At 49.5% G+C, this 24,424-nt stretch overlaps 1 protein-coding gene across 1 annotated transcript in view; it reads right to left on the reverse strand.

Annotated features, from left to right (window-relative positions):
* The window catches only part of PDIA5 (protein disulfide isomerase family A member 5), a 95,738-nt gene that overhangs the window by 18,434 nt on the left and 52,880 nt on the right, over positions 1 to 24,424 (reverse strand). The window contains exons 9-11 of the mRNA XM_072812416.1: positions 17,549 to 17,640; positions 17,383 to 17,454; positions 10,771 to 10,907 (exon numbers count right to left, since the gene is read on the reverse strand). Of these exons, the coding sequence (XP_072668517.1) occupies positions 10,771 to 10,907; positions 17,383 to 17,454; positions 17,549 to 17,640 (301 nt within the window). The remainder of the gene's footprint in view (positions 1 to 10,770; positions 10,908 to 17,382; positions 17,455 to 17,548; positions 17,641 to 24,424) is intronic.

The raw sequence follows: 24,424 nt of genomic DNA on the forward strand, positions 1-24,424 counted from the left end.
GATCACTGACACTGGAGAATTTAATAAAGCTGCTTCTCCCCTTCTCCCACACTAATGCATAAATAGTCCAAATTTAGGTATAACTTCATGGGGACCCAACCCCCTGACTGGCTCCCCGGTTAAAAGCCAAGGCAGGGATCCCTGGGTGGCGCAGCGGTTTAGCGCCTGCCTTTGGCCCAGGGCGCGATCCTGGAGACCCGGGATCGAATCCCACGTCAGGCTCCTGGTGCATGGAGCCTGCTCCTCCCTCTGCCTGTGTCTCTGCCTCTCTCTCTGTGTGTGTGACTATCATAAATAAAAAAAAAAAAAAAAAAAAAAAAAGCCAAGGCAGACGAGGACCGACTCTGGGGCATTCACTTTCCCATTGGAGGTAGGACAGAGGCACACAGAGTTGTCCCCACGGGTGTCCCTTTCACGCTGACCCATGTGTCAGGAGTAATGAGATATTTTAGGGAAGATTCTACTGACATAACATAGAATATACTAAAATGAACTTTTTTTTTTTTTTTTGGTTTTCACTAAAATCAAAGGAATAAGTCATTCTGTGGGAGCTTATGGTTGGGATGAAGGGGTTCTAGAACTCTAGGAGGGGACTCCCCCTGGGTCTATGTCCAGGCTGACAGCTCCCTGCAACCTGCCCCAGGAGACTTACCCCCATTCTCCTGCTGCTAGGCTGGCCTTCCCTGACTGACGGAGTAGAGGCTCACCTTACACGAAGGCAAGTCAAGAAAAGGAAGCTCAGAGACAGTCCTGAGGCTGAACTGTCACCCAAGATTCAGCGTGCCCTGGAGAGGAGCAAGTGAGTGGCCTGAGTCAGACCCACTCAGCCCAGGAGGCCGCAGGGAGAACACCAGGGCAGGCCTAAAAAGACCTGGCCTCAAGGCTCCAAGTGGCCTCCAGAGAAGGCAGGGGAGGCAGAGAGATGCAGCCCTGGCCTCTCCCCTAAACACCATATGAATGCTGCGCTCAGGCCAGTGCCAGCAGGGCCCGCGGACAAGGTGGGCCGTGGGAAGGAGTGGGGATGGGGGAGGAGAGACAAAGAAAAGCCAGCCATTGCCTCTGACACAAAACCACGATTTCTTTCCAAAATATCCCAGTCAATATGGCAGGACCCCTGAAGATGAGAAAATTCACCTTCATACCTTTATCAGGTTTTGGCCCTTTGAGGCCCTGCCCTGCTGAGGTGGCAAATAGACTCCGTATCACAGGCCAGCTTCTGCCAGTGGTGGGCCAGAGATGGACTCTGAGCTTGAGAGCTCGTTCACTGGGAGGAAAGGTCTGTCATGGACAGAGGAAGGAGAGACAGAGGATATGCCACAGAAGTCCAGACTCTTTAGCTTGTGCTCATGCCTCTCTCCTGAACTTCCAGCCCAGGCTCCTGTGTCTCTCCTTACTGCGTCTCCACACCCTTTATTTAGCAGCCCAACGAGACCGGTAAGACAAAGCTCGTTAGAGCCAGAAATGGTAGCTCTGAGAGATGAAGTGATAAACCTGGGGCCCCAATATGGGATTAAGGTGGACCTTCTGGGCTGGAGTTCCCATTGCTGTGTCCACACGAGCCCCCTCCCCCGACCCTTTCTCCAAAGTCCTTCTGTCCAGCAGCACCCGCTCCTCACCATCACTGCCGCTGCCCTGAAGGACCAGGCCTCTCCACAGAGTCCCTATCAAGCTTTGAGTCTTCCGTTCACTCCACCCCACCAAAACACCCACTCCTCTTCCACTCACAAAGTACTTCTTATTCATGCATTTCTGAGGCATTTAATTTTGGACTGCCTTGTGACTGTTCTATTGCTGTCTTCTGATATTTAGGAGCACCCAGGACATCTTTTCAAGACGTAAATCTGATCAAACTCCCTTGGCTAAAACTTCGCAATGGCCTCCCGTCACAGGTAGATCGGAATCCCAATTCTCAGATGGCCACACCACCTGACTCTCCGACCGTCAACCTCAGCTCCGGTCACCTCCCTCCCGTCCTCCATGCTGCAGCCTGCGGCCTTCGCTCTCCTCTATCAGACCAAGCTCGCATCCACCTCAGGGCTCTTCACGTACGGCTACCTGGAACACGATCTTTCCCCCAGGACTGGGGACGGCTGACCACTTCACGTCAGCAGGCCTGAGCTCCAATTTCGCTTCCATGGAGAAATTCTCTCACCATCGAACCCGCAGGAGCCTCACACGTCATGCTCTCTTCCGCTATCCTGTTTATTGTCTCAACTGTACTCAACACAGTTGGACGGATCTGCTGATTTGAACCTGTCCATCGCGTCTGGAATGTGACTTCCTCATAGGCTCGGCGGGCTGTGCAGCTCACCATCACATCCCTGGTACTGAGGATGATACTCCACACACTTTTTGGATCAATTAACCTCACGGCTACATTGTTCAGGTTTGCACCTGTGCACATCAGCTTTAACCGGACTAAATTCTTTTGGGGCAACGGTCATGCCTGTACCTGAATAGTTGTCAGTTTGACCAAATCGCCCTATTCAGTATAACTGGCAGCCAAGCCAGTTACTGTGCACGTACCCTCCCCTCCCCACCACCACGTACACATTTCTGCTGCTCCTCACAAGGTCTGAAAAACATCTCTGGAAATCCCCAACATCTGTGGATATTGTTCTACAGCTTCTCATTCATACCCTAGAGCAGTCTTGGCTTTTGCTTACAGCATCAATTCCCTCTGCTCCCTGAACAAGATACGAAGGCTAAGCAATAAACTTCTATTAAGAGAGTTTATGACAAAGAGACTGGCCAGGGCCCCAAAGAGGAGAAAGGTCTGGCCAAGCAAACATCTCCCTTGCTGGCACCCACTTCCTCTAGAGACCGGGGTCATGGGTGGACTCCTGGGCCTGGCCTTCAGGATGTCCTGGCTGTGTGGGCTGCGGGACAGCCAGAGGAGGAGTTATAAAGCAGGAGCAGGACTCCAGCCCACTGCGTTTTAGTGTCCTGATTGTGATTTGATAGGCCATTAAGTTTTACTGCCAAACTTCCTTGTTGGGTTTTTATCATCTGTGTAAGTGCGCTTACGCTGATTTTCATGACCTGGCACAGAGGCTGCATGTCAACTTCTCAAGCACTCTTTCCTGGCTATGGGAATGGGAGCCTCCCGTCAACCCCGAGCTTTCCAATGCCTTTGGATTACATTAATTACATGTATGGTTTTATTACAGGCCAGCTACAGAGCCTTTCCTGGATCCTGGAACCAGAATTTTCCAGGGGGCCAGGTTAATCTCAGCTCCCTTGTAGCTGAGGCTCTATAGGAGCCTGGATTTTCCTATCCACATTTCTGCTGCCTTGCTGGATCTTGGTTGAGGCTTTTCAGGGAAGTGGGGCTCCTACAGAGGCTAGCAGAAACACTCAAGTTTTAACATTGTGATGAGCCCCCACCCCAACCCCCTGGAGACCTCAGGGCTCTTTCAAGGCTTCCAGCTGTCTACACAACAAAGCTGATTCGTAGACACTCACAGATACTCTGGGGCAGTCACACACTGATGGATGCCTCCATCTACCACATAGCCCTCTTTTTGTGCAAAAAGAGGTGTTTTTTTTTTTTATTCCTTTATATTAGTGGAAAATGTAGATAACAAGCTTTTAAATTTTTTCTTCCAGGCTTCTATCTTAAGGAAATAATCTGACATGTGGACAAATATTTATGCATGAAACTGTTCTTTGCAGTGTGATTTATAATGCAGAAATACGGTAAACAACTCAAACCTTCAACATTATGGTGCCGGTTAAGTAATTTATGGTGCTATTATACAATGGAATATTATGTGACCACAAAAAGCATGCACAGAAAAGCATTTTTAGTAACATGAGAAAATACAAGCTAATCTTTAAAAAAATGTAAAGGAAAAACATGCATGAAGAAAAGGATTTAAAGAAATAAAATTGGGATGCCTGGGTGGCTCAGCGGTTGAGCATCTGCCTTCAGCTCAGGTCGTGATCCCAGATCGCGGGATCGAGTCCCACATCGGGCTCCCTGCATGGAGCCTGCTTCTCCCTCTCCCTGTGTCTCTGCCTCTCTCTCTGTGTCTCTAATGAATGAATAAATAAAATCTTAAAAACATTAAAAAATAAATAAGTAAAATTAAATCCTTTCCTCCCATCTGGCATAATAGAATAAAGAATCCAGGGATCCCTGGGTGGCGCAGCGGTTTAGCGCCTGCCTTTGGCCCAGGGCGCGATCCTGGAGACCTGGGATCGAATCCCACGTCGGGCTCCAGGTGCATGGAGCCTGCTTCTCCCTCTGCCTGTGTCTCTGCCTCTCTCTCTCTCTCTCTCTCTGTGTGACTATCATAAATAAATAAAAAAAAATTAAAAAAAAAAAAGAATCCAGATAAATTAGAGAATGAGATGAAAAAAACAAAAATATTAGAACAAAATGCAGGGCACTAGTGTTTTGGATTTCCCAAGCAAGCCATGAATCCCAGAGGTCAGGATGAAGAAATGCAGGCCTCAGAGGTATAGGTTTTAATGTTGGCTCTCCCCTTTTGGCTAAGTGACCTTTGGCCAGTTTCTCAATCTTTTAGTGCCTCTCTTTCCTAACCTGTAAACTGAGGATAAGCATGATCTCTACCTCATAGGATTTGTTGCGAATATTAAATTAGTACAGGGAGTGCTTAGAAGGAATGCCTGATCCATAGTAAGTGCTCCATAAATATTGTATTCACTATTTGACTACACAAAATGTAAAGCTTTTGTGCAATGAAAGGCACCATAAAGAAAGTTAACGTTGGCAAGAGACTACAAAGAGAGTATCTGGAACCCAGAAAACAGATAAAGATTACCGTTCGTAAGTAGAGAGCTCCAGCTCAAGAAGAAAAAGCCCCAGCGGAAAAATGGGCAAAGCATACAATAGGTAGTTTGCAGAAGAAATATAGAAGGCTGACTAGCACATGAAAGGATGCTCAATTTCTCTGGAGGCCAGGGAGCTGTGGACAAGTTGCTCTTTTGCCCACCTTGGCAGACACATAAGAGGTTGACGGTGTCCGTGGCTGGCGAGGATGCAGGCTCTGACGCACACGGCCAGGAGTGCTGAAACCCTTCTGGAGGGCAGTTGGCAGTTTCATGGAAGTGCAAGCATGCTTATCCTATGGCCCAGAGCTTCGGTTTCAGGAGGTAGTCATAAATATTTAGATATGTTCCCAAATACATATGTTTACAAATGTTCATTGCATTGTTTGAACAATCAAAGACTGGCAGCAAATGTCTAGCAATGGGGAATGATTTGAAAATCTACATCTCAATTATTAAATACTATTTAACGGTTAAAAGATGGAGGTAGATTTACACACCAACATCTACATGTACATAAGAACATCTTCAAGACCCAATGGTAAGTGAAAGAAAGCAAGCCACGGAAAAAGAGACAAGAAATGATCCTATTTGCATTAAAAAAACTCAAACCAAAACACTATTGTTTACATAGAAGTACAGAAGAAGAAGGATGTGCCCACTGGAGCAACGGGGTCAGTCGGGTCAGGAGACAGGGTGGGGAGCCGGGGTTTCACTGCTTGCACTATAGTCTTAAATGTATCCCTTGAACCTTGAACTGCCAAGAACAAAAATGTCGTTAATATTATCCTCACAGGGGCACCTGGGTGGCTCAGGGCTTGAGCATCTGGCTTCGGCTCAGGTTGTGATCCCGCGGTCCTGGGATCGAGTCCCACATCGGGCTCACCATGGGGAGCCTACTTCTCCCTCTGCCTGTGCCTCTGCCTTTCTCTGTGTCTCTCGTAGATAAATAAAATATTTAAGGAAAAATATTATCCTCACATTATTTGTGCAATTAAAAAATACAAGTGATAGTACAAAGGAATTTTATGGCATGATGGTTACACAAATGTACATATATCAGAAAAATAAGTCAATTACCTATTTATAACTAAAAAAAAATTAGGGGCACCTGGGTAGCTCAGTGGCTTAAGTGGCTGCCTTCAGCTTGAGTCATGATCCCAGGATCCTGGGTTCCCCCTCTTAGGGCTCCCTGCTCAGCAGGGAGTCTGCTTCTCCCTCTCTTTTAGCCTCTCCCCCTGCTCATGCACATGTGCTCTCTTTCTCTCTCTGTCTCAAATAAAATAAAAAACAACAACAACAATTAAAAACAAGGGTGGAAAAAAGAAACTAGAAAGAATGACACCAAAAAAGTGAAAAGTAGTTGCTTCTGGATAATGAGATTATAGGTAGTTTTTTTTCCCCATAGTCATTTATACTTCTCTGCACTTTCTAGATTTTTTACAAAGACCGTATTACTTGAGAATAAGACAGAAAGTAAGAAGCAGCAAATCTGGAGTCTGACAGGGATCTGCCACGGAATCCAGAGAGGCAGCCCAGCTCCTGGAAGGCAGGCCAGGCCCAGAAGCCTCCAGCACACGCTTCTAAGAACACATCTGGGCCTGCTGCCAAGGAAAGGGAGTGGATGGGGAAGGGGTGCCCTCCCTGGAGCCCCTCTTTGTTCCTTCTACCATCCCCATGTGAGTGACGCTCACTCAGGCTGTGTTATTACAGCACCGTGTCCTCCCCTGGCCTACTGCGGGCCTGGAGGTACACGGAAAAGGAGGAGCAGTGGCTGTGGCTGCAGCAAAACACGCAGTGACAAAAAGATGAGTGACAATGTATGGTCTGACTTTCCTCCTTCAGATGCTGCAGAACGAGACAAGAGGCTCCACGGAGCAGCAACAGTCAGCGTCCCACTGCCACACCCCTTCTGGACACCATTTTTGTCCACTGGGGGGCCGAGGACAGGGCCTGGGGCTGCAGCCTCCCCCATCCACACCAGGCCCCCCAATCAGAGCCAGATGGACGACAAACGGGGAGCGCTGAGCGGTGGAGGGCTGCCCCCAGGCTCTACCCTTGCACTGTGCCCTGCATGCCCTCCTCTCAGAGCCCGCTGCTCCCATTGAGACCATCCCCTCCTAACCCCTACCCCCCAGAAGGCTCAGCCTGTGATGGAAAGCAAAGTCCACGGGGCAAGCCTGCCTGTAAACCTCAGCTGCCATCACTCCCTCGGTGTAACCGGGGCCACAACTGGAGCTCATGTGCGTGGAGGGGTCCCCGCCGTGCTGGGCCTGTGCTTGTTTGTTCAGTGATGATTCAGGCCTCGGAGGCAGAGGATGCAGAAGGGTCTGTGTGAGGTTTCTAGACCCATTCCAGCCAGAAGCGAAGGGGAAGGGAGGGAAGATGAGGAGGCTGAGGGTGGACGTTAAGTGGCAGGAAAGCTGGAAAACAGGGTAAAGAAGCAGACCGTTGGAGGTCTGATGACTGGCAACAATGAGGGGCCTGTGTGCCTTTCCTGCCGAGAACCCAGGAGCGTAGCACCCCATGCACCCCGTCAAAGTTCTAGGCACGGAACCAAGTACTCTGCCTCTGGAACCTAGAGGTGCCAGGGAACCCCACCCGGGGCAGGCACCAGTCCGGTGGAAAGCTGAAGACCCTTTTACTCCCTGGCCTTTCAGAGCAGAACCTTGAGCAACAGACATGGAGCATATACTCTGTGCACAGAAGAAACACTGTCAAGAGGGGCTGCGGCTCTTCCTGGGAGTATCAGGAATGTCAACTTTCTTCTGTGTATTTTCCCATATTATCCCTTTACAAAATGTACATGCATTCCTCTTTAATTGCCAGAAAGTCATAAAAATAAAGTCAGCTTTTCACTTTGAGCCCTATTTCAGTCTGTTGGCGTCTTTAAAAAATCTTAAATGCAATTGTTCGATATTTTAGCCAGCTATCTTTTTTCCAGCTCTAACCTTTGCAGATTTAGAAGTATGCCTTGTTTTTTTTTTTTATAGTTTTAACAAAACTGCTGAATAAAAAACAAGTACTACCCTCTCGACAGAAGCAAGCTGGGCTCATAGTCATTCAGCACCAAGGAGGTGCTGCAGTCTGGGTGGCCCCATCCCGTCCCTTTTCCCCATCACAGTCAGGAAAACAGACACTTGCTTTTGATAAAAGAAAGACATGCTAATTCATCAACCTAGTAATCTTGTCACAAGAGACAAACTAAGTATATGCAGCAATCCTTAGCAGAAACTATGGTCTTATGTGTCAACAGATGCCGACTTGCTTTTTTCTAAGTCTCCAATATGGACTGTTTCTAAACCACTCCCTGTTTGATCTGGGATGGAAACCTTAATACTACTGTGATTTCCAGAATTCACCTTTTCTGCACTTTGAAAACCTGGGATAGCCCGGCCAGTCCCTGGCCTCCGGATGTTTGTCCTTTTTCCCGGTCATTCAAATGCCACCAAAGCGGTTTCACAAGCACCGTGGGTCCTCTGGAGCCCTCCAGCAAGCGGTGCACAGCTAGGCAGCCAGGAGCTCTCTGCTCCCAGCCATCCCCTCCTCGGTTCTGAATTCTCTCAAAAACCACACACGTTCCATCCCCTTCCAGGTGACAGGCCATGCATGCTCCCAGATACGGAGGGCTTGCATAGAGAGATTATTCGATGGGAGCCTAACAGGAAGCTCTACCTCATGCTTTTGCCCGCCAACCTGGCAGAAACAAAGCCACACATGCACACACATGCATAGCTGGGGGGGGGGGGCGGTGGCTGGTGGGCACCTCACCAGAGAATACAGACTCCCTCACAGGCAGACACCCTCAGAGGTCTCCGTTTGCTAAATCTGCAGCCAGAGCCCCTCCCCCACAGGGTTCTACATGGAGCAGGGTGGCTTTCAAAATATTAATAATGACTAATGGGGGAAGACAAAAGCTGCCATCTGGTTTCCAGTTCTTTCTCTCACTTAGCTCTAAACACCTTCATCATTGGCTTGTTTTCTCATCCATTAAGCCCCTACTCCGTGCCCACAGACGACCTTGGGTGGGGGAAGGGGGGAAGTGATGAACAAGATCTTCTGGTCAGGGAGGGAAGAGCATGTGGTAGGGGTAGGAGGGGAAGAGAAAAGGAGGGACACTAGGCCCCGGACCCCGCAAGCATCAGCTACTACAGTGGATTGTTCACAACCTATGACGACAAGAAAGAACACAATCAAAACATCCCCATCTGTCTGGTGCACACTGTCTCTGGATAACATACAGGATTCATCAAAGGGGACACATGCTCTTCACGCTGCGAGGCCCAAACCACAAACCACTGCTCAAACCGCTCTGTACTGTGTCGGGCTGCAAGGACGGAGAGACGGGGGTGAAGCTCCCCAGGGAGACTGAAAACAGCCTCCACTCTCTGCCTGTACTCCTGCGACGGGGGTGTAGACCCAGGATCTTCCCAGGGTGATCCCAACTCTACCTGCTGTGTAACTTCCTGCCACATTTGCTTCCATCAGCAGCTCCCGGATGGGCTGGGAGGGCACATTTCAGCCAGGCAGACACTGCAGATTCTCAGGTCCCACCAACCCTAGGGACATGAGGCCCTGGCAGGGCTAGGGGTGAAGTGCTCCTTGGACCCCATCACGGCCCTTCATTGGGAGATTCTTTGAAACTTAGTTTTTTGCGTGTTTTGTCAGTTTTCTGGAAATTCAGAAGAAGGGTCGTAGGAATATTTTTCCTTTGGATTCTCTTAACAACCTGGCACTCATGAGAAAGGAGTTGCTGGGGAAATCTGTGGTAGTGATTGGCTTATGAGGATCTCCCGACTAACCAAACCCATGGGATACTAAAAAGCAGGGGGTCGGGGGATGAGGGCAGACCAGGGGTGAGCAGTATAGCATTTAGGGAGCAGCGAACAATTTGTGCCATTTCTGTGTGACAGTCCCCTTATCTGTAAAATGGGACTAATCATCCTTGCCTTTCAGCACTGTGGGTAAGATGAAAGGAGGTGACTTTGTGGGGAGCCACTTTCTCACCAGAGGGTGATACCCAACTGTTGGCATAAATTAATACTGCATTGTCCTCACTGAATGTGCCTCCTTGGACTGGATGGTTATGGTGCTGATCCACCAAGTAGTTACTTCTTGCTTGTTTTTCTTCTTCACAATCTCTTCCCTGCCCTCACTGGGCCAGAGAGCTGGCACGAGGCTCTGAGAAGAGCACGCTCTCCCCAACACACGCACCTGTTCCAGGGTGCTGAGGACCCATCTTGTCCACCAATGGGGGTGGGCCCACTTTTCCTAGGACTTCTATGTCCTTGGGGCTGTCACCCCCTTGCTCACCTCCCTAGGAACAACCTTCTCTCTCTTGGAAACAAATTGTAATCAATTTTCCATTCTCCATGGGAATGGGGAGGATAGTGACCTAGAAAATTCTTGAGCTACAGGCTCTTCAGCCCTTATTGCAAACACCTTTTACAGCATTCACACATGTCCCTTCCTTGATCCACTGTGGCCGCTTCAGGCTATGAAACTTCCCGGTGAAGCAGAAGGAAGGCATTCTAGATGCTGGGAGATCTCTGGCCCTGGCCTCACCGTGCCCTCTCAGCTGCTGGGCAAGATATAGGGCTCAATTTCCCCACCTAGATTAGGGGTGATTACTGTCCTACGTGGTTATCTAAGGGCCCTTTCAGTCCTAATTCCTCCAATTCTGGGAAATTCGTTTGCATTTCCTGACTCGTGTGGACTTAGAGGAAGCCGCTCAGGCCCACCAGGTTGAGCTGAGGAACACTGCAACTTGATCAGGACTTTGGTGCTGCTCCAACGGTGACGCAGGGTGGGCTGGGTGTGCCGTGAGGGCCGCGACCTCGCCCGGCCCCAGGGCGTCCTGGCACAGAGGAGGCATCCACCAGGCAAGTGCTCCCTGGACTCGCGTCCCAGAGCAGGGCCCGTCCTACGCTCAGGGAGGAGAGGATGTGGCGGGAGGAGCAAGGTTCCACTCACATGGGGCGTGGAACATGACGAGAACAGAGGAGTGTTCCTTCACAAACTGGTCAAAGTCTTCGTCGGTCAGGTGATAAACGGAGCCGCCCTCATCTGCCCAGGGAGTCTCGGGGACCTGGGGCTGTGGCGGCTGCGGACTGGAAGACCAAAAACAGGCAGAGCTCAGAGCAAGCCCGGGGCCTGAGCAGCCCTATGACATCCAGCCCCCTGGCAGTAGCCCCCACTGGCTCGCGTGGCTGCCGCAGGGGCTCACCAGAAACCCCTCAGTGGAGGAGCAGAGGCTGGGTGATCTGGCCCTGCCTGCCTCGTCGTCCCCACGGAGCCCCAGAGGGGCTTAGCTGAGTGTCTTACAAATAGTGGCTCTTAGCTCGAGCTCCCTAAGCAGCTCACGAAAACCTTCTTCCTCCCAGGAATCTGGGGGTTTGATGGCATCTCAAGCTCTTTCAAACTTTCAGCAACCTGGCAAGAACACATAGCAACAACAAAGAGCGACCTTTGGCAAAGCTGGCCGTTGTGTTTAGTAGCTCCCTACAGGCAAGGGCAGAGAGTCGGGAGAGGAAAGAACCGGGTGGGGGCGGCAGGGGTACGCACAGCAAGAGGGAAGGAGAAAGGAGAGGCCGAGGGTCTGAGAAAGAGCAAATCTGGGTGAGGGAAGGGGCCGGGGCTGGGAAGGGGAGGCTGTCACATGGGTGGTGCAACGTGTTCACTGGCCAGCGTGGGAGGACAGTCATGATGAGGAAGACTGGGGTCAGGGGGTACAAGATCGGGGATGCCGTCACCTCAACAGCGTCTACACTACGTCACTTATCCTTTCTAGAAACCAGGAACAAAGTTATCTGGCTCTCCCAGAGGCAGCATGCTGCAGGGTCGGGCTTGGAGGCGGTCCAAATGCCCCCTCCCCATCTGCGAGCTGAAAACCTCAGGAAGCTGTCTTAGCTCCTGGGAGTCAGCTTCCACCTGGGACGACCGCATGCTGGTAAATGCGTCACCAGCTGTTCCAGGGAGAGGCGCGCAGGGGCCCTCTGTTGCTCCAGAGTGGAGGACAGGACTGCTGGTGACACAAGCTCCAGCTGCTTTGCTGCCACAAGCATCTTTGCCAGAGCACCTTAATTGCCACTTTGAAAAAACCCTTTAGGATGACAAATGGGAAAGACAACCATTGTTTCCTGCCTTGGAGAACCTACAGTAGAAACAAAGTGTACAGTTCCAGCAGCCAGGGCTAGAAATCAGGAGAGAGAGTATGGCCGACACATTGGGATCTGCTGTCCCCCTGCCGAGTGGCTAGCAGAAAGGGGAACCTGCCCCCACCCCATGGAGAGCCCAGGTTCAATGTCAGCCACCCTGGGCCCAAGCAGAGGGAAGCAGCAGGAAGAGGGCAAACCATTTCCAGCCAGTGTACATCCCACATCAGATGGGGCTGGTGGCAAAATGGTGCTTTGGAATGAGTCACGAGCCAGACGATAGTCCCAGACCAACACCAGGAGACCTAGGCTCCCATACTTGGCCTCCAAATACCACCAATTACACTTCAGGGAATTTTCCTTTCCGATACAAATGCACACATGCAAAACTGTGTATGTTTGAAGTATTCGTTGCAGATGATCTGTCATGGCAAGGCCTAGAAGCAACCTAGTGCTCGTTGGTCGGAAATGGTTACATAAGCCGCAGGCCGTCCACACGATGGAGGCCGGGCAAGGTAAGGAATAACAAGAGAGCGCTCCAGGTGCTGACGTGGACAGACCACTGGGACTTACGGAACAGGCCACAATGTACTAATTTTTGCATAAAGTAGGGAGAGCTAAAAAATAGTCATCCCTATTTGCTTATATCTGCATATAGAAACTAATCAAAGGAGTTGCCTCTAGGGGATAGGAGGTAGAACAGGATGAAGGACACAGGTGGAAGCGAGACTTTCTAATGCATCATTTTTAAGTATCTTTTACAGAGTTATTTAATTATGTGAATGGAATCTGTTCAAAAATTAAAATAACTAGGGGCGGCCCGGGTGGCTCTGCGGTTTAGCGCCGCCTTCAGCCCAAGGCCTGATCCTGGGGTCCTGGGATCGAGTCCTGCATCGGGCTCCCTGCATGGAGCCTGCTTCTCCCTCTGCCTGTGTCTCTGCCTCTCTCTCTCTCTGTGTCCCTCATGAATAAATAAATAAAATCGTTTTAAAAAATTAAAATAACTGTTAAACATCCTGTGAGAGCACAGAATGGGAGAGCGGTGGCTTAGATGCAGTACAGGAATATGAAAGTGCCTGAGAAACTTCTAGATAAAGACAGAGAACACAACTCTAAAACCACTAAAATAATAGGACAAGACTTAAAAAAAAAAAAAAGTAAGAACCCACAGAGGCAAAAAGAACAGGAAAGAAGATGACAGTGAAGAGAGAAAAAGAGGTCAGTGCAATCTGAGAAGCTAGGAAACTGATCTAGCAAAACAGGGCAGAGACCTGAGGTGCAGGGACCCGATGAACACTCATAGCAAAGGCGAAGGCTCGGAAGGACCCCAGGGTACCACTCCTCGGAGCAGGGCTGGAGACAGGGCATATACCGAAAGCCTGAGCAGCTAGGCCCTCAGATCCTGGCCCTCGTGCTATCAGCCCGGTGAACAGGCCTCTCCCACCCCGTAGACATGGTTTATTTTCTGGAAGGGACTGCAAAGCTGGGCATAGTGGTAAGAGGGCCACTGCAAAGGGAAGGACGGAGTAGGAATCTGAAGCCACTCTTGCTGACTTCTGCCTTTTACCATCTGTCTCCTTGAAGACAGGGCCCCCCCGACCGCTGGACCTCCTGCATCTAATGGGCAGCACACACCCGTTAAGTGCTTTCTGAATAAATGATGGAATGAGAGGAGAATGCCTAAAGGAAGTAGAGGTGGAGAAGGGAAGAGAGGGGGGACACAACAGCTATCTTCAAATATTTCAGACTGCATCAGGAAGAGAAATAAACATTTATTTTCTACGGCTCTGAGGAAGAAAAGCAATGCTGACCAGTGGAAGTTCCAGAGAAACTTCAGTCACTGGAAGTTAAGAACCTTCTATCTACAACAGATAAGAGGGAGAGAGAGTCATGCTGGGACTCAGAAGAGCTGAATTTGAGCCCTATTTCCTCCACTTAACCAGCTCTAGTGCTAGACAACCAACTAGACTTCAAACATCTACAGGACTGTGTATTTGGAGGCCCTTCTTCACCTCTCAGGTACATCGAGACAGGTGATGCTCTGGAGTAAGATATTTGATAAATTTCTAAAGTACTACCTGAATGTTCCTAGATATCATTTAAAACTGAAATCAGGGACGCCTGGGTGGCTCAGTGGTTGAGCGTCTGCCTTTGGCTCAGGGCGTGATCCTGGAGTCCCGGGATTGAGTCCCGCATCAGGATCCCTGCGAGGAGCCTGCTTCTCCCTCTGTCTATGTCTCTGCCTCTCTTCCTGTGTCTCTCAGGAATAAATAACTAAAATCTTAAAAAATAAAAATAAAAATAAAAATAATAAAAATAAAACTGAAGTCAAAGAATCGTTCAAGCAGGAGTAGGTGACCCCAACATGAGTCAAGGCCCTGCTCTCTGAGGTGTTTCAGCAGGACTGAGAGAATCACCATCTGTCTTAGAGGTAATGCAAACGTGACAAGGCTCATGGCTAGGGACAGATTTAGTGATGTTTCTATTCCCTTCCAATCCTGTGACTCTGATTTCCTGGGAAGTTCCCACAAATCAGACCCTTATCTGACGTACGTGCCCGTGCCACAGAGAAGAAGATGCAATAAGCATTACAAGTCAAGAAAACTTTGTGATCGCTTTCAGTTCACTTCTGGTTGGAATAAAAATATATAAGCAGAAACGGGTGGCTAGGTCAAAATGGACTACTGTGTATATCTCCTCTAGGTGCCAAGCCCAGCTCAGCAGCATGAAACAGCAGCATGGAGCCTGCACGCCTGCCATGATCAACGCACCCACCCCAAAGTCCTTGCAACTGGGACCCCGACGTCTCTACCTGGCCTCATTCAGTGCCCAGTGGCCAGCCATTCATGGCAGGGGGTGGAGGTGGGGTGAGATCTGGGTTCTTCTCTCCTGGGCTTCTGAAAGTCATCCAGAATCCTTATAGCAAGGCTGGATCCACTCTCATTCTTCTACGCTCGGCCATACCTAAGCCCTGAGCAGCCAATGGGAAGGTCTGGGGAAGAGGTGCCGGGAAGCAGGAAATATGGGTACACTGCTAACCACCAGGATGTGGGACAAAGTCAGTGAAGATTTAAAACACCTGATATAGGGGAAAGCCACACACAGAGCTGAGTACACATGGCGGGGGGGGGGGGGGGGGCGGGACTGGAAAGAAATTCACCAAAATATTACGACACATCATCTTTGGGTGGGGAGGGAGAAGAGCTTTTCCTTTTGTTTAAATATATTTTTAAGTTTTTGTATAATAGCATATCTCCCTTGAAGAGCCTTGGAATCAGAAAATATATATATATTTTTAAATGAAGCCAGCTGGCAGCACAGTGACATTACTAGCTCTTGCTGGGGCGTGAGATGAGGGGGTTCACTGGGAGTCCTTCAAGAGGTGCTCACTACTCTTGCTGTCCTGGGGCGGGGGGCAGGGGGCCACAGTTTTGCCCTCAGAGGAGCCAGTGATCACTGGGGGTCAGACAGCTGGGCAGAGCTGCCCAGGGAGACCCAGAGGCTGCGCCACACCCCCTTCCCTGGAGTCACCCCACCAACCTTCTCAGCCTGGAGACCAGGGATGAACCAGGAACTGCCAACAAGGTTTCCTCCTCACGTGGGGTGAGGAGAGGGATAAAAGAGAAAGTACAAGTGGGGAGGCCCAGAGTAGCCTGGTGGAGGAGCTGGGGTGGGGATGGGGAGGGGGCAGTGCCAGGCTCCAGTGGGGAGATAATCACCTGTCTCAGAAACTCCACTGATGTGCTCCCCTGTGTAGGGTTAGCAAGCAATTCTCAACACTTAAAACAAAAAACAAAAAACAGAAACAAACAAACAAAAAAAACCCCTAAACCTTATGCTTCCAAAAAGATACGAGTGCATTTTGAAACCAGAAAAGGTTAGAGAAGGGGGAGGGAGGCAGACAGATTTTATGCTCTGGTGACAAATGAGATTGCTATTTGTTGAAACCTTCTCCCAAAGCAGAGTAAGAGGTCTGGCTGGAGGAGAGGACATGCTTATTATCAAATGTAAAAGGAAGACAGGGGAGTGAAGGCTCAGGTTAAAACAATGAACACAGGAGAATGGCACCCTCACCCCCCTTCCTGGGCAGGAGCTGGAAATGAGGGAATAGATGGGGACAGAGATAAGAAAATGCTTCCAAGAAACAAAAGGCGCTGTGCAAACGGGATGCTACTGTTGTATCTTATCTCCTGGGGACCCACGGAACAGAAGACTGAGAGCTTCAACCCTTAGAATCTGACAGTTTGTTCCTTTGTTCGTTTGTGTGGGGGAGGGGTACAAAAATTCATCCTCCTTCCCGTTCTGAAAACACACATTTTCATCCTCCTTATCTTCGGATGACTAATTCCTTAACCTTGTCCCCCTCGGGTAATGACGTCAATGAAGATCCACCATGCTGGCAACTGGGGAAGGGGAAGGGGGCTCCAACCGGAACTCAGGGGAGCTGCTGTCCAGGGCAGGAGCAAGCCTGGCCCTGCTACTTGTCCACTGCAGGAGCCTGGACAAGCCCCTTCTCCCTGTGCTCTGCTACCTTATTCATTAAATAAGGCTAATAATGATGTCTTCCTTACAGGGCCGTGCTGAGGATTACGTGAGATCCACATAATAAAGGCTTTAGAACAGGGTCAGCCACGACGTGGAGCCCAAAAAAATGCTAGCTGGTATTATTCCAAGAAATACACACACATAGCCACACACGGGCAGTGACTGGTAAGTGCCACACTGATGACACGCAGAACTCAAAGCAAGCAGGGTAAGTGCTCAGCTGGGATGGCCCCAGGAGGCTGCCAGGAGAGGTGGCCCCTCCCCAGCTCCCATGGTGGGAGACGAGATGGGGAGCCAGACTCCCCATCCAACACACCAGTCAGGGTCATGCCAGAGTCACATACCTAGCACGGTAGGGGTCCAGGGAAGGGGTGCTCTGGATCACGAGAATCTAACCACATTAGAACCAAGCATCACGGGTTGCCATGAAGCAGCGTCTGTGGGGAGTGCACGTGAAATGGCAAAGCACTCTGCAAATCTGAGGTATCAGAATATTTCTTAGGAGCTTCATAGCACCTAATATAGTGTTGTGTTTGAAATAAGTGTTCAATTGACAATCCGATTTTCAGAAACACCTGCCGTGAGCCTCTCTCCAAACTGACATCCCAGATGAGAAATATCCCTATCCATCGGATAGTAAAGGGGATAAAATGATTTGAAATGCAGTCAACTATGGTCAGAGTCACACCAAATCCTCCCGATTCCTATATCCTAAACCCACGAAGACCCAACGTCACCTGGAAGCAACCCAGAAAGCACGATGAGATCTTTCCCTTCCCGGTTCTCTTCCCCAGCCTCAGCCCCGGGACCAGGAGCCGCCCTGGGGTCTAGCTGAGCACCCCCCTCCCCTCCAGGCACACAGCCCTGAGGCGACCGTCCCACTTACTTCTTCAGCCATTCCACAATGTCCTCGGCCGTGGATCCATAGTTGTCATACTGGAACAGAAACCGTCCTTTCCTGTGAAACGTGGACAGACAAACGTGGGCTCAGCCAGGCATGCAAACGCCGTCACGGAGGGGAGTGAGCATCGGAAGGGAAGCAGGGGACTTACTCAAAATAGCAGATGGTGGGGTAGCCTCGCACATTATACTCCTCTTTGACGTTTTCAAATTCTGAGGGGTAGATGTTCATCCCAGCCAGCACCTGGGAGCAAAGGGAGAACAGGTCTATGCACGCCCTGCCCCGCAGACAACCCCACAGGTCCATGCACAGCCCATCCATCTGTCCCCCCAGAAACAGATGAAGGGTGACAGGCAGCCTTGGGCAGCAAGGCAAGCTAACCCAGCTTGGGAATGACTGAGAGCTCTGGAAGATGCTGGGTCTGGGCCAGGGGTTGCCCTCTGTATCAGAAGTTCCTTTCACTTGCCCTGTAGGGGGAGTCATCCCAGAGGGAAACCAGAGTTCTGAGGGCTGAGCAAGACACCTGGCCTTGCTACCAAGTTCCAACAGGTCCCAGAGTGGGGCTACTGCCTCCCAAGTACACATGATGCCTTCTCCCTGCCCATATCAACTAGGGTTGTACTATTCCTCTCTTAAGTGACGGGATCACCACTCAGCCCCTCCACGGCGTCCTCATGGCCTGTCTTCAATCTGTCCACCTCGGCTTTCTGTGCAACATTCTCAGAACTCACATCTCATATGTGGCCAAGTAGAGAGTGTGGCTCTCATGGCAATCCACCTGCCTGACTCTCCTCCCTCCAGATGGCTAGGTCCCCTACCTCTCCCCTCCTGTTTGTAACCATCACCTTCAGTCTGACTGGACCATCTCCAAAGTCTGAACTTGTTCTAGTTGTAAGGGTCCCTATACCTGACACCCCTAACTGGGAAAGGAGAATTTTAGTAGCTGTCTTACTAAATACTAAGAACAACCCAGAGTTACCTAAAACTCCTTCCCTGAAGCAGGAATCCTCTTTTCTAGCGCAGGATCAGGTGCTTGGAAAGAGGACCTTTTGAATCTCTTCTTACCAGAGAATGAAGACAGAGTGGCCAGATACAGAAAGAGTGCTCCACAAAGCAGGGCAGCATGGAGGAGAGGGGAAAGAGGTTCAAAGAGCCAAGAGCAGTTACAGAAGCAGAGAGAAGAAATCCGGGAAGCTATTTTGCTGAACAATATACAAGGAAACATAGGGAGAGGAAAAAGGAGAACCATCCTTTCAAGTGGACAACAGACTTGATTCAGGAGACCATGTCCACTCAGCAATCGTGTGGCCTTGGGCGAGTCACTCACTCTACGGAGGCTCCTTGTGTGGGAGACGTGGGTGATGAAAATTATCATCGGCCTCTTAAAAGAACTGAATGAGGTGGACCCACGTCAGAGGATTCAGCACAAAACTGGTGTTCAATAACCATTAAGTTCGTGATTTCCTACCAATTCTCCTGGTGATGGACGCCACCTGTGCCTCTGGCAGCGCCTTCCCTAGAGGCACCTAAACCTGTCTTTCTAATTTTAGGTATCTAGCACAATGCCTGGCATACAGTAGGCACACAATAAATGCTTCCTAAATCACTGACTCCCCCCATCCCCCACATCTGTGGGATGCTGCAAAGAACACGGGGAGAATAAGCCTGAAATAGAACTTACCAGAAGCCCTGGGACCCTCTAAAAACCATTCTGTTCATTTCCCCAGACTGATTCAGCAGCCTGTTCCAGTAATAACTGTCTACTTTAAAGTTCTTTTTTTTTATTCTAATTGATCTCCCTAGTGTCGGTGTACATCTACCATGAGATTAATCTTCCACGTCCTCCTCTTTCCTTACATCACTTCCCTGCACAAAACCTTTCAATTCCACTGAATACCAGCTAGCATCTAATTCCACATTCAAAGACAATATGGTCCCTATCTTATTTTTGAATTCTTCTTTCTTACAGAATCCTTAATAGTGTACCTGCGAGGGTCTAGGTTTTTTATTCTCCCGGGAATGGGACAGTCTGAGACCCCTGCACAGGGTGGGAGTTGGACCGCTTGTGTCTAAGACCCCTCGCAGGCGGGCAATATACCACGGCGGCTAGGATCCCAGACCCGGGTGTCAGGATGCTGGGTTTGGGTCCTAACTCCCTACTCAGTAGATGCATTTCCTTCAACAAGTCAGTTGCCTGTGTGCCTCAGTTTCCTCATCGGGAGCCACTTCTTGTGATTGCCGTGAGGCAGTACAGGTAAAGTATCTACAGCACTCAAAATATGTTAGCTGTTAACGTGCACAATAGGCAAACTATGGAAAGAGCCCAGACATCCATCAGCAACGAAGGGATGAAGAATACACAACGGAATGTTACTCAGCCATCAAAATAAATGAAGTCTTGCCATCTGCAATGACATGGATGGAACTGGAGGGTATCATGCTAAGCAAAATAAGTCAATCAGAGAAAGACAGCATATGGTCTCACTCATACTCATACGTGGGATTTAAGGAACAAAACGGAGGAGCATAGGGGAAGGGAGGCAAAAATAAAACAAGACCAAATCAGAGAGGGAGAAAACCGTAAGAGACTCTTAATCATAGGAAACAAACTGAGGGTTCCTGGGGTGGGAATAGGGATAGGGTAACTGGGTGATGGACTTTAAGGAGGGCACATGATATAATGAGCACTGGGTGTTCCATAAGACTGATGAGTCACTGACCTCTACCTCTGAAACCAATAATACATTATGTATTGAGTTTAAACTTAAAAACATATTAATAAACAAAATATGTTAGCTATTTTCATTAATACTACTATGAAGCTCTGCCCAAATTTCCAGAATATAATGCTATGTTCCCCTGACCCTTACTTTGTATCTTCTAGTCCTTTTGCTTAGGATACCCACTCCCCATGTCTCAATTTCTACCAAAGGTTTATTCATCCTTTATGGCAAAATCAAATCCCACCTTCCTGCACAGCCTTTCGAAAACGCCTTTGCGTATGATGAACTTTTAATTCTCTGAGTTTCTGTAGTACTCTTGTGCCTCCTGGGGGCATTTGTTAATAAGATAAATATTTTTTTAACTCTTTTAAAAATATTTTATTTGGGATCCCTGGGTGGCGCAGCGGTTTGGCACCTGCCTTTGGCCCAGGGCGCGATCCTGGAGACCCGGGATCGAATCCCACATCGGGCTCCCGGTGCATGGAGCCTGCTTCTCCCTCTGCCTGTGTCTCTGCCTCTCTCTCTCTCTGTAACTATCATAAATAAATAAAAAAATTTAAAAATATTTTATTTATTAATTTGAGAGAGAGAGAGAGCATGAGCAGGGGGAGGGGCAAAGGGAGAGGGAGAAGCAGACTCCCTGCTGAGCAGAGAGCTGGATATGGGGGCTCAATCCCAGGACCATGAAATCATGACCTGAGATGAAGGCAGATGCTTAACTGACTGAGCCATCCAGGTGCCTTGAGATAAATATTGTTTTTGAACAACTACATACAAACACTTTTTGGTGTCTGTAAAGCCAAATGAGGCAAAACTGGTCTTACCCTAAAAGTTAAGGCCACAAGGCCTAACCTGGAGCCATATGTGCTGGTGCTGTTCAGTTGGCACGACATGCTCTGCCTCACGTTCTAATAGGAATAAGTATGGAAGCTTCACAGAGCTAATGCTCAAGGGAGGGTAAGATTTCCACAGACATGGAAGTGAGACCAAACAAGACGCAGCCCAAGAAGCAGGGAATATGCTGGTTTACAGGACTGTCCAACACAAAATTGGGCAGGAAGAGAAGGCTGGACAGGTTCATGAAGGATCACTCTGGAAAAGGCTTTAATCCCTAAGAAACCAGGACTTTATTCAGGAGATCCTGGAGGGTTTTCCAGCTGCAGTAGTTTTAAAGATTTTATTTATTTTATTTGAGAGAGAGAGAGAGACAGAGAGAGCATACGTGAGGGGAGGGGCAGAGGGAGAAGCAGACGTCCTGCTGAGCAGGGAGCCCGAAGCGGGTCTCAGTCCCAGGACCCTGGGATCATGACCTGAGTCGAAACCAAGAGTCAAAATCCAGACACTCAACCAACTAAGCCACCCAGGCGCCCCTTTTTAAAAAAATATACACACATCAGGCTATCAGGGGCAAGTCATGGGTCAGGGAGAGAAGTCAGCAGTCTCTAGCAATCTCCCCGTGGGCTAACCAGGGCCTGACCCAGAATGATGGGCAGAGAGAGGATGAAAGCTATGAGGGAGAGAGATATATGATGAGGGCCCTGGCAAAACAGGCATGTAGGCAGAGGAGCCTGGGGTACTTGGGAAGAGTCACGAAAGTCAGCTGGCAGTCTGCTGGATGGAAAGACACTGAATTTTATTTTAGACATCTTGCATTTGGGACGTGGGGAGAAAAACCCGGACCAAGATGTCAAGCAGGGAGTGTGATACATGGTATTGGAACTTAGGGACTCAGGCTCCATGGAACTACATTTTGTTGACACTGTAGAGGTAGATAAAGTCACGGATGGAGAGATCGCCACAACAAGGAAAGCACAGAGCCAAGCCCTTGCTCCACTGTGCTGATAAGAAAAGAGGCTGAAAAGAGGAGCCTCGGGAGCACCTTCATTTAATGAGTGGGAGGAACAGTGAGTACAGAGCAGTGGAGGGGGTCAATCATGTGTGTCCGTAGGTTACAGCTGTTTCCACACACCAGCCGCTTGCTCTTCCCAACAACTCAGTGAGGTAGACAGGGTTTGTACCATCATCCCCATTTTAGAGCTAGGGAAATAGAGACTCCAAGGCTATTTGCCCAAGATCTCCCAGCTGGTTAGTAAGAGCCAGCACCAGAGTCTGATCTGCCCAAGTCTGTGACCATGACTGCCTCATGTCATGGTGTTCACATCTAGATGGCCCATCACGGCCAAGGTTAACAAGACTCCGTGTGGACCTCAGCAGCTAGCAAGGCTGGGAAGAGAAGGCACTCTGACGGCAGCTCCGAGACAGGAAGCAGCAACGGCTGCTGACGAGGTTGCCAATTAGCAGCAGTGCATGGGACAGACACCGATGAGTCACCAGACATTAATGACAGCAAAAGAGAGGCAGATCTGAGCTTGGAAAATGGCAAAGGCTGAGCATCCCTGACCTGGCCTGGGTTCCATCTTAAAGACATCATCAAGTTGGATACCTCCCAAGAAATCTATAGGGGAGGAAGGTTTCTGATCCTTGCCACAGACGTGGCTAGCCAAAAAGGGATGCCAGAGATGAAGAGGAGACAGGAGCGGCTAGTCCAGCTGGGTTTCAGCAGTGCTGAGGGGGCAAGCTTCTGACTTCAGGGAACTAGTGGCCCATCTCTGCCCTGTGTGTGAGGACAGAAAGGAATCATGGGGGGCAGCCCCGGTGGCGCAGCGGTTTAGCGCCGCCTGCAGCCCAGGGTGTGATCCTGGAGACCCGGGATCGAGTCCCACATCAGACTCCTTGCATGGAGCCTGCTTCTCCCTCTGCCTGTGTCTCTGCCTCTCTCTCTGTGTTTCTCATGAATGAATGAATGAATGAATGAATGAATGAATAAATAAATAAATCTTTAAAAAAAAAAAAAAAGAAAGGAATCATGCTCCTGGCCACCCTCTTCCTGGGGGGCTGTGGCTGCACCATGGGCCCTGGCCTCCAGTGGGGGGGCCCTGCAGCAGGTGGGCTGAGTGCGGCCAGACCCTTCCCCATTTATGGAGCTGGGAAACGCTGAGAACTTTGAAAAGGTGCTTTCCTAGGAGACAGAACAAAATGTATCCCAGGGATCCCTGGGTGGCGCAGCGGTTTAGCGCCTGCCTTTGGCCCAGGGCGTGATCCTGGAGACCCGGGATCGAATCCCATATCAGGCTCCCGGTGCATGGAGCCTGCTTCTCCCTCTGCCTGTGTCTCTGCCTCTCTCTCTCTCTCTCTGTGACTATCATACATAAATAAATAAATATAAAAAAAAAAAAAAAAAAAAAAAAAACAAAATGTATCCCAAGCAAGAAAACACAGAGGCAAGGAAATGAATGAATTCCCACAACACAGATGCCTTAGGCCATGGAACTAACACCTGGCCAAAGCTGGGCTTGACCAGCCAGGCTCTCCAGGCACCCAGACGATCCCACTGAGTTTTCTGTAATGTTGTCTAGGGAACTGGGAGGATCACTCTTTATGTCTCTGGACTTGAGCCCAAGCAGGAGAAGCAGGCGTGGGTTTTTTTGTTTGTTTTTTACTTTTTTGGCAGCAGGTACCCTTAGAACAAGTAATCCTCAGGGCTAATCTTGAGAAAGAGCTTCATAGAGCTCTATGAGCCCAAGGTCAAAGGGAAAGCCCTCATCCCACTAACAACCTTCCCATTTTATTTCTGTCCTTAATAACTGATACTCCGAATTCCTTTAATTTTTTTTTTTTTTAATGATAGTCACACACACAGAGAGAGAGAGGCAGAGACAGGCAGAGGGAGAAGCAGGCTCCATGCACTGGGAGCCCGACGTGGGATTCGATCCCAGGTCTCCAGGATCGCGCCCTGGGCCAAAGGCAGGCGCCAAACCACTGCACCACCCAGGGATCCCCCCGAATTCCTTTAAAAAGAGAAACATCAGGGGTGCCAGGGTGGCTCAGTTGGTTGAGAGTCTGACTCTTGGTTTCGGCTCAGGTCATGATCTCAGGGTGGTGGGATCCAGCCCTGTGTCAGGTTCGGCACTCAGAGAAGAATCTGCTTGAGATTCTCTCTCCCTCTGCCCCCTCCTCCTGCTCATGCATGCTCTTTCTCTCAAAAATAAGTAAATCTTAAAAAAGAGAGAGAGGAACATCATTTTTTATTTAAATGCAGAGCTTAAAATAAAACGTGCCCAGGAGTGATAAGCCACATACTCATCCACCCATTTATCAGCACATATGTGGTACCACTATGAGTTTGGCCCTGTGCTTGTGTTGAAGAAATAGACAGGAACCAAACAGAGCCCCGGTGCTCAAGAAGCTCACACTACAGTGCGAAAATCATCTTACAATTAGTATCAACTGGTGAACAAAATGAT

Source organism: Canis lupus, chromosome 35, assembly GCF_048164855.1.
Source record: "Canis lupus baileyi chromosome 35, mCanLup2.hap1, whole genome shotgun sequence".
Lineage (NCBI taxonomy): Eukaryota > Metazoa > Chordata > Mammalia > Carnivora > Canidae > Canis > Canis lupus.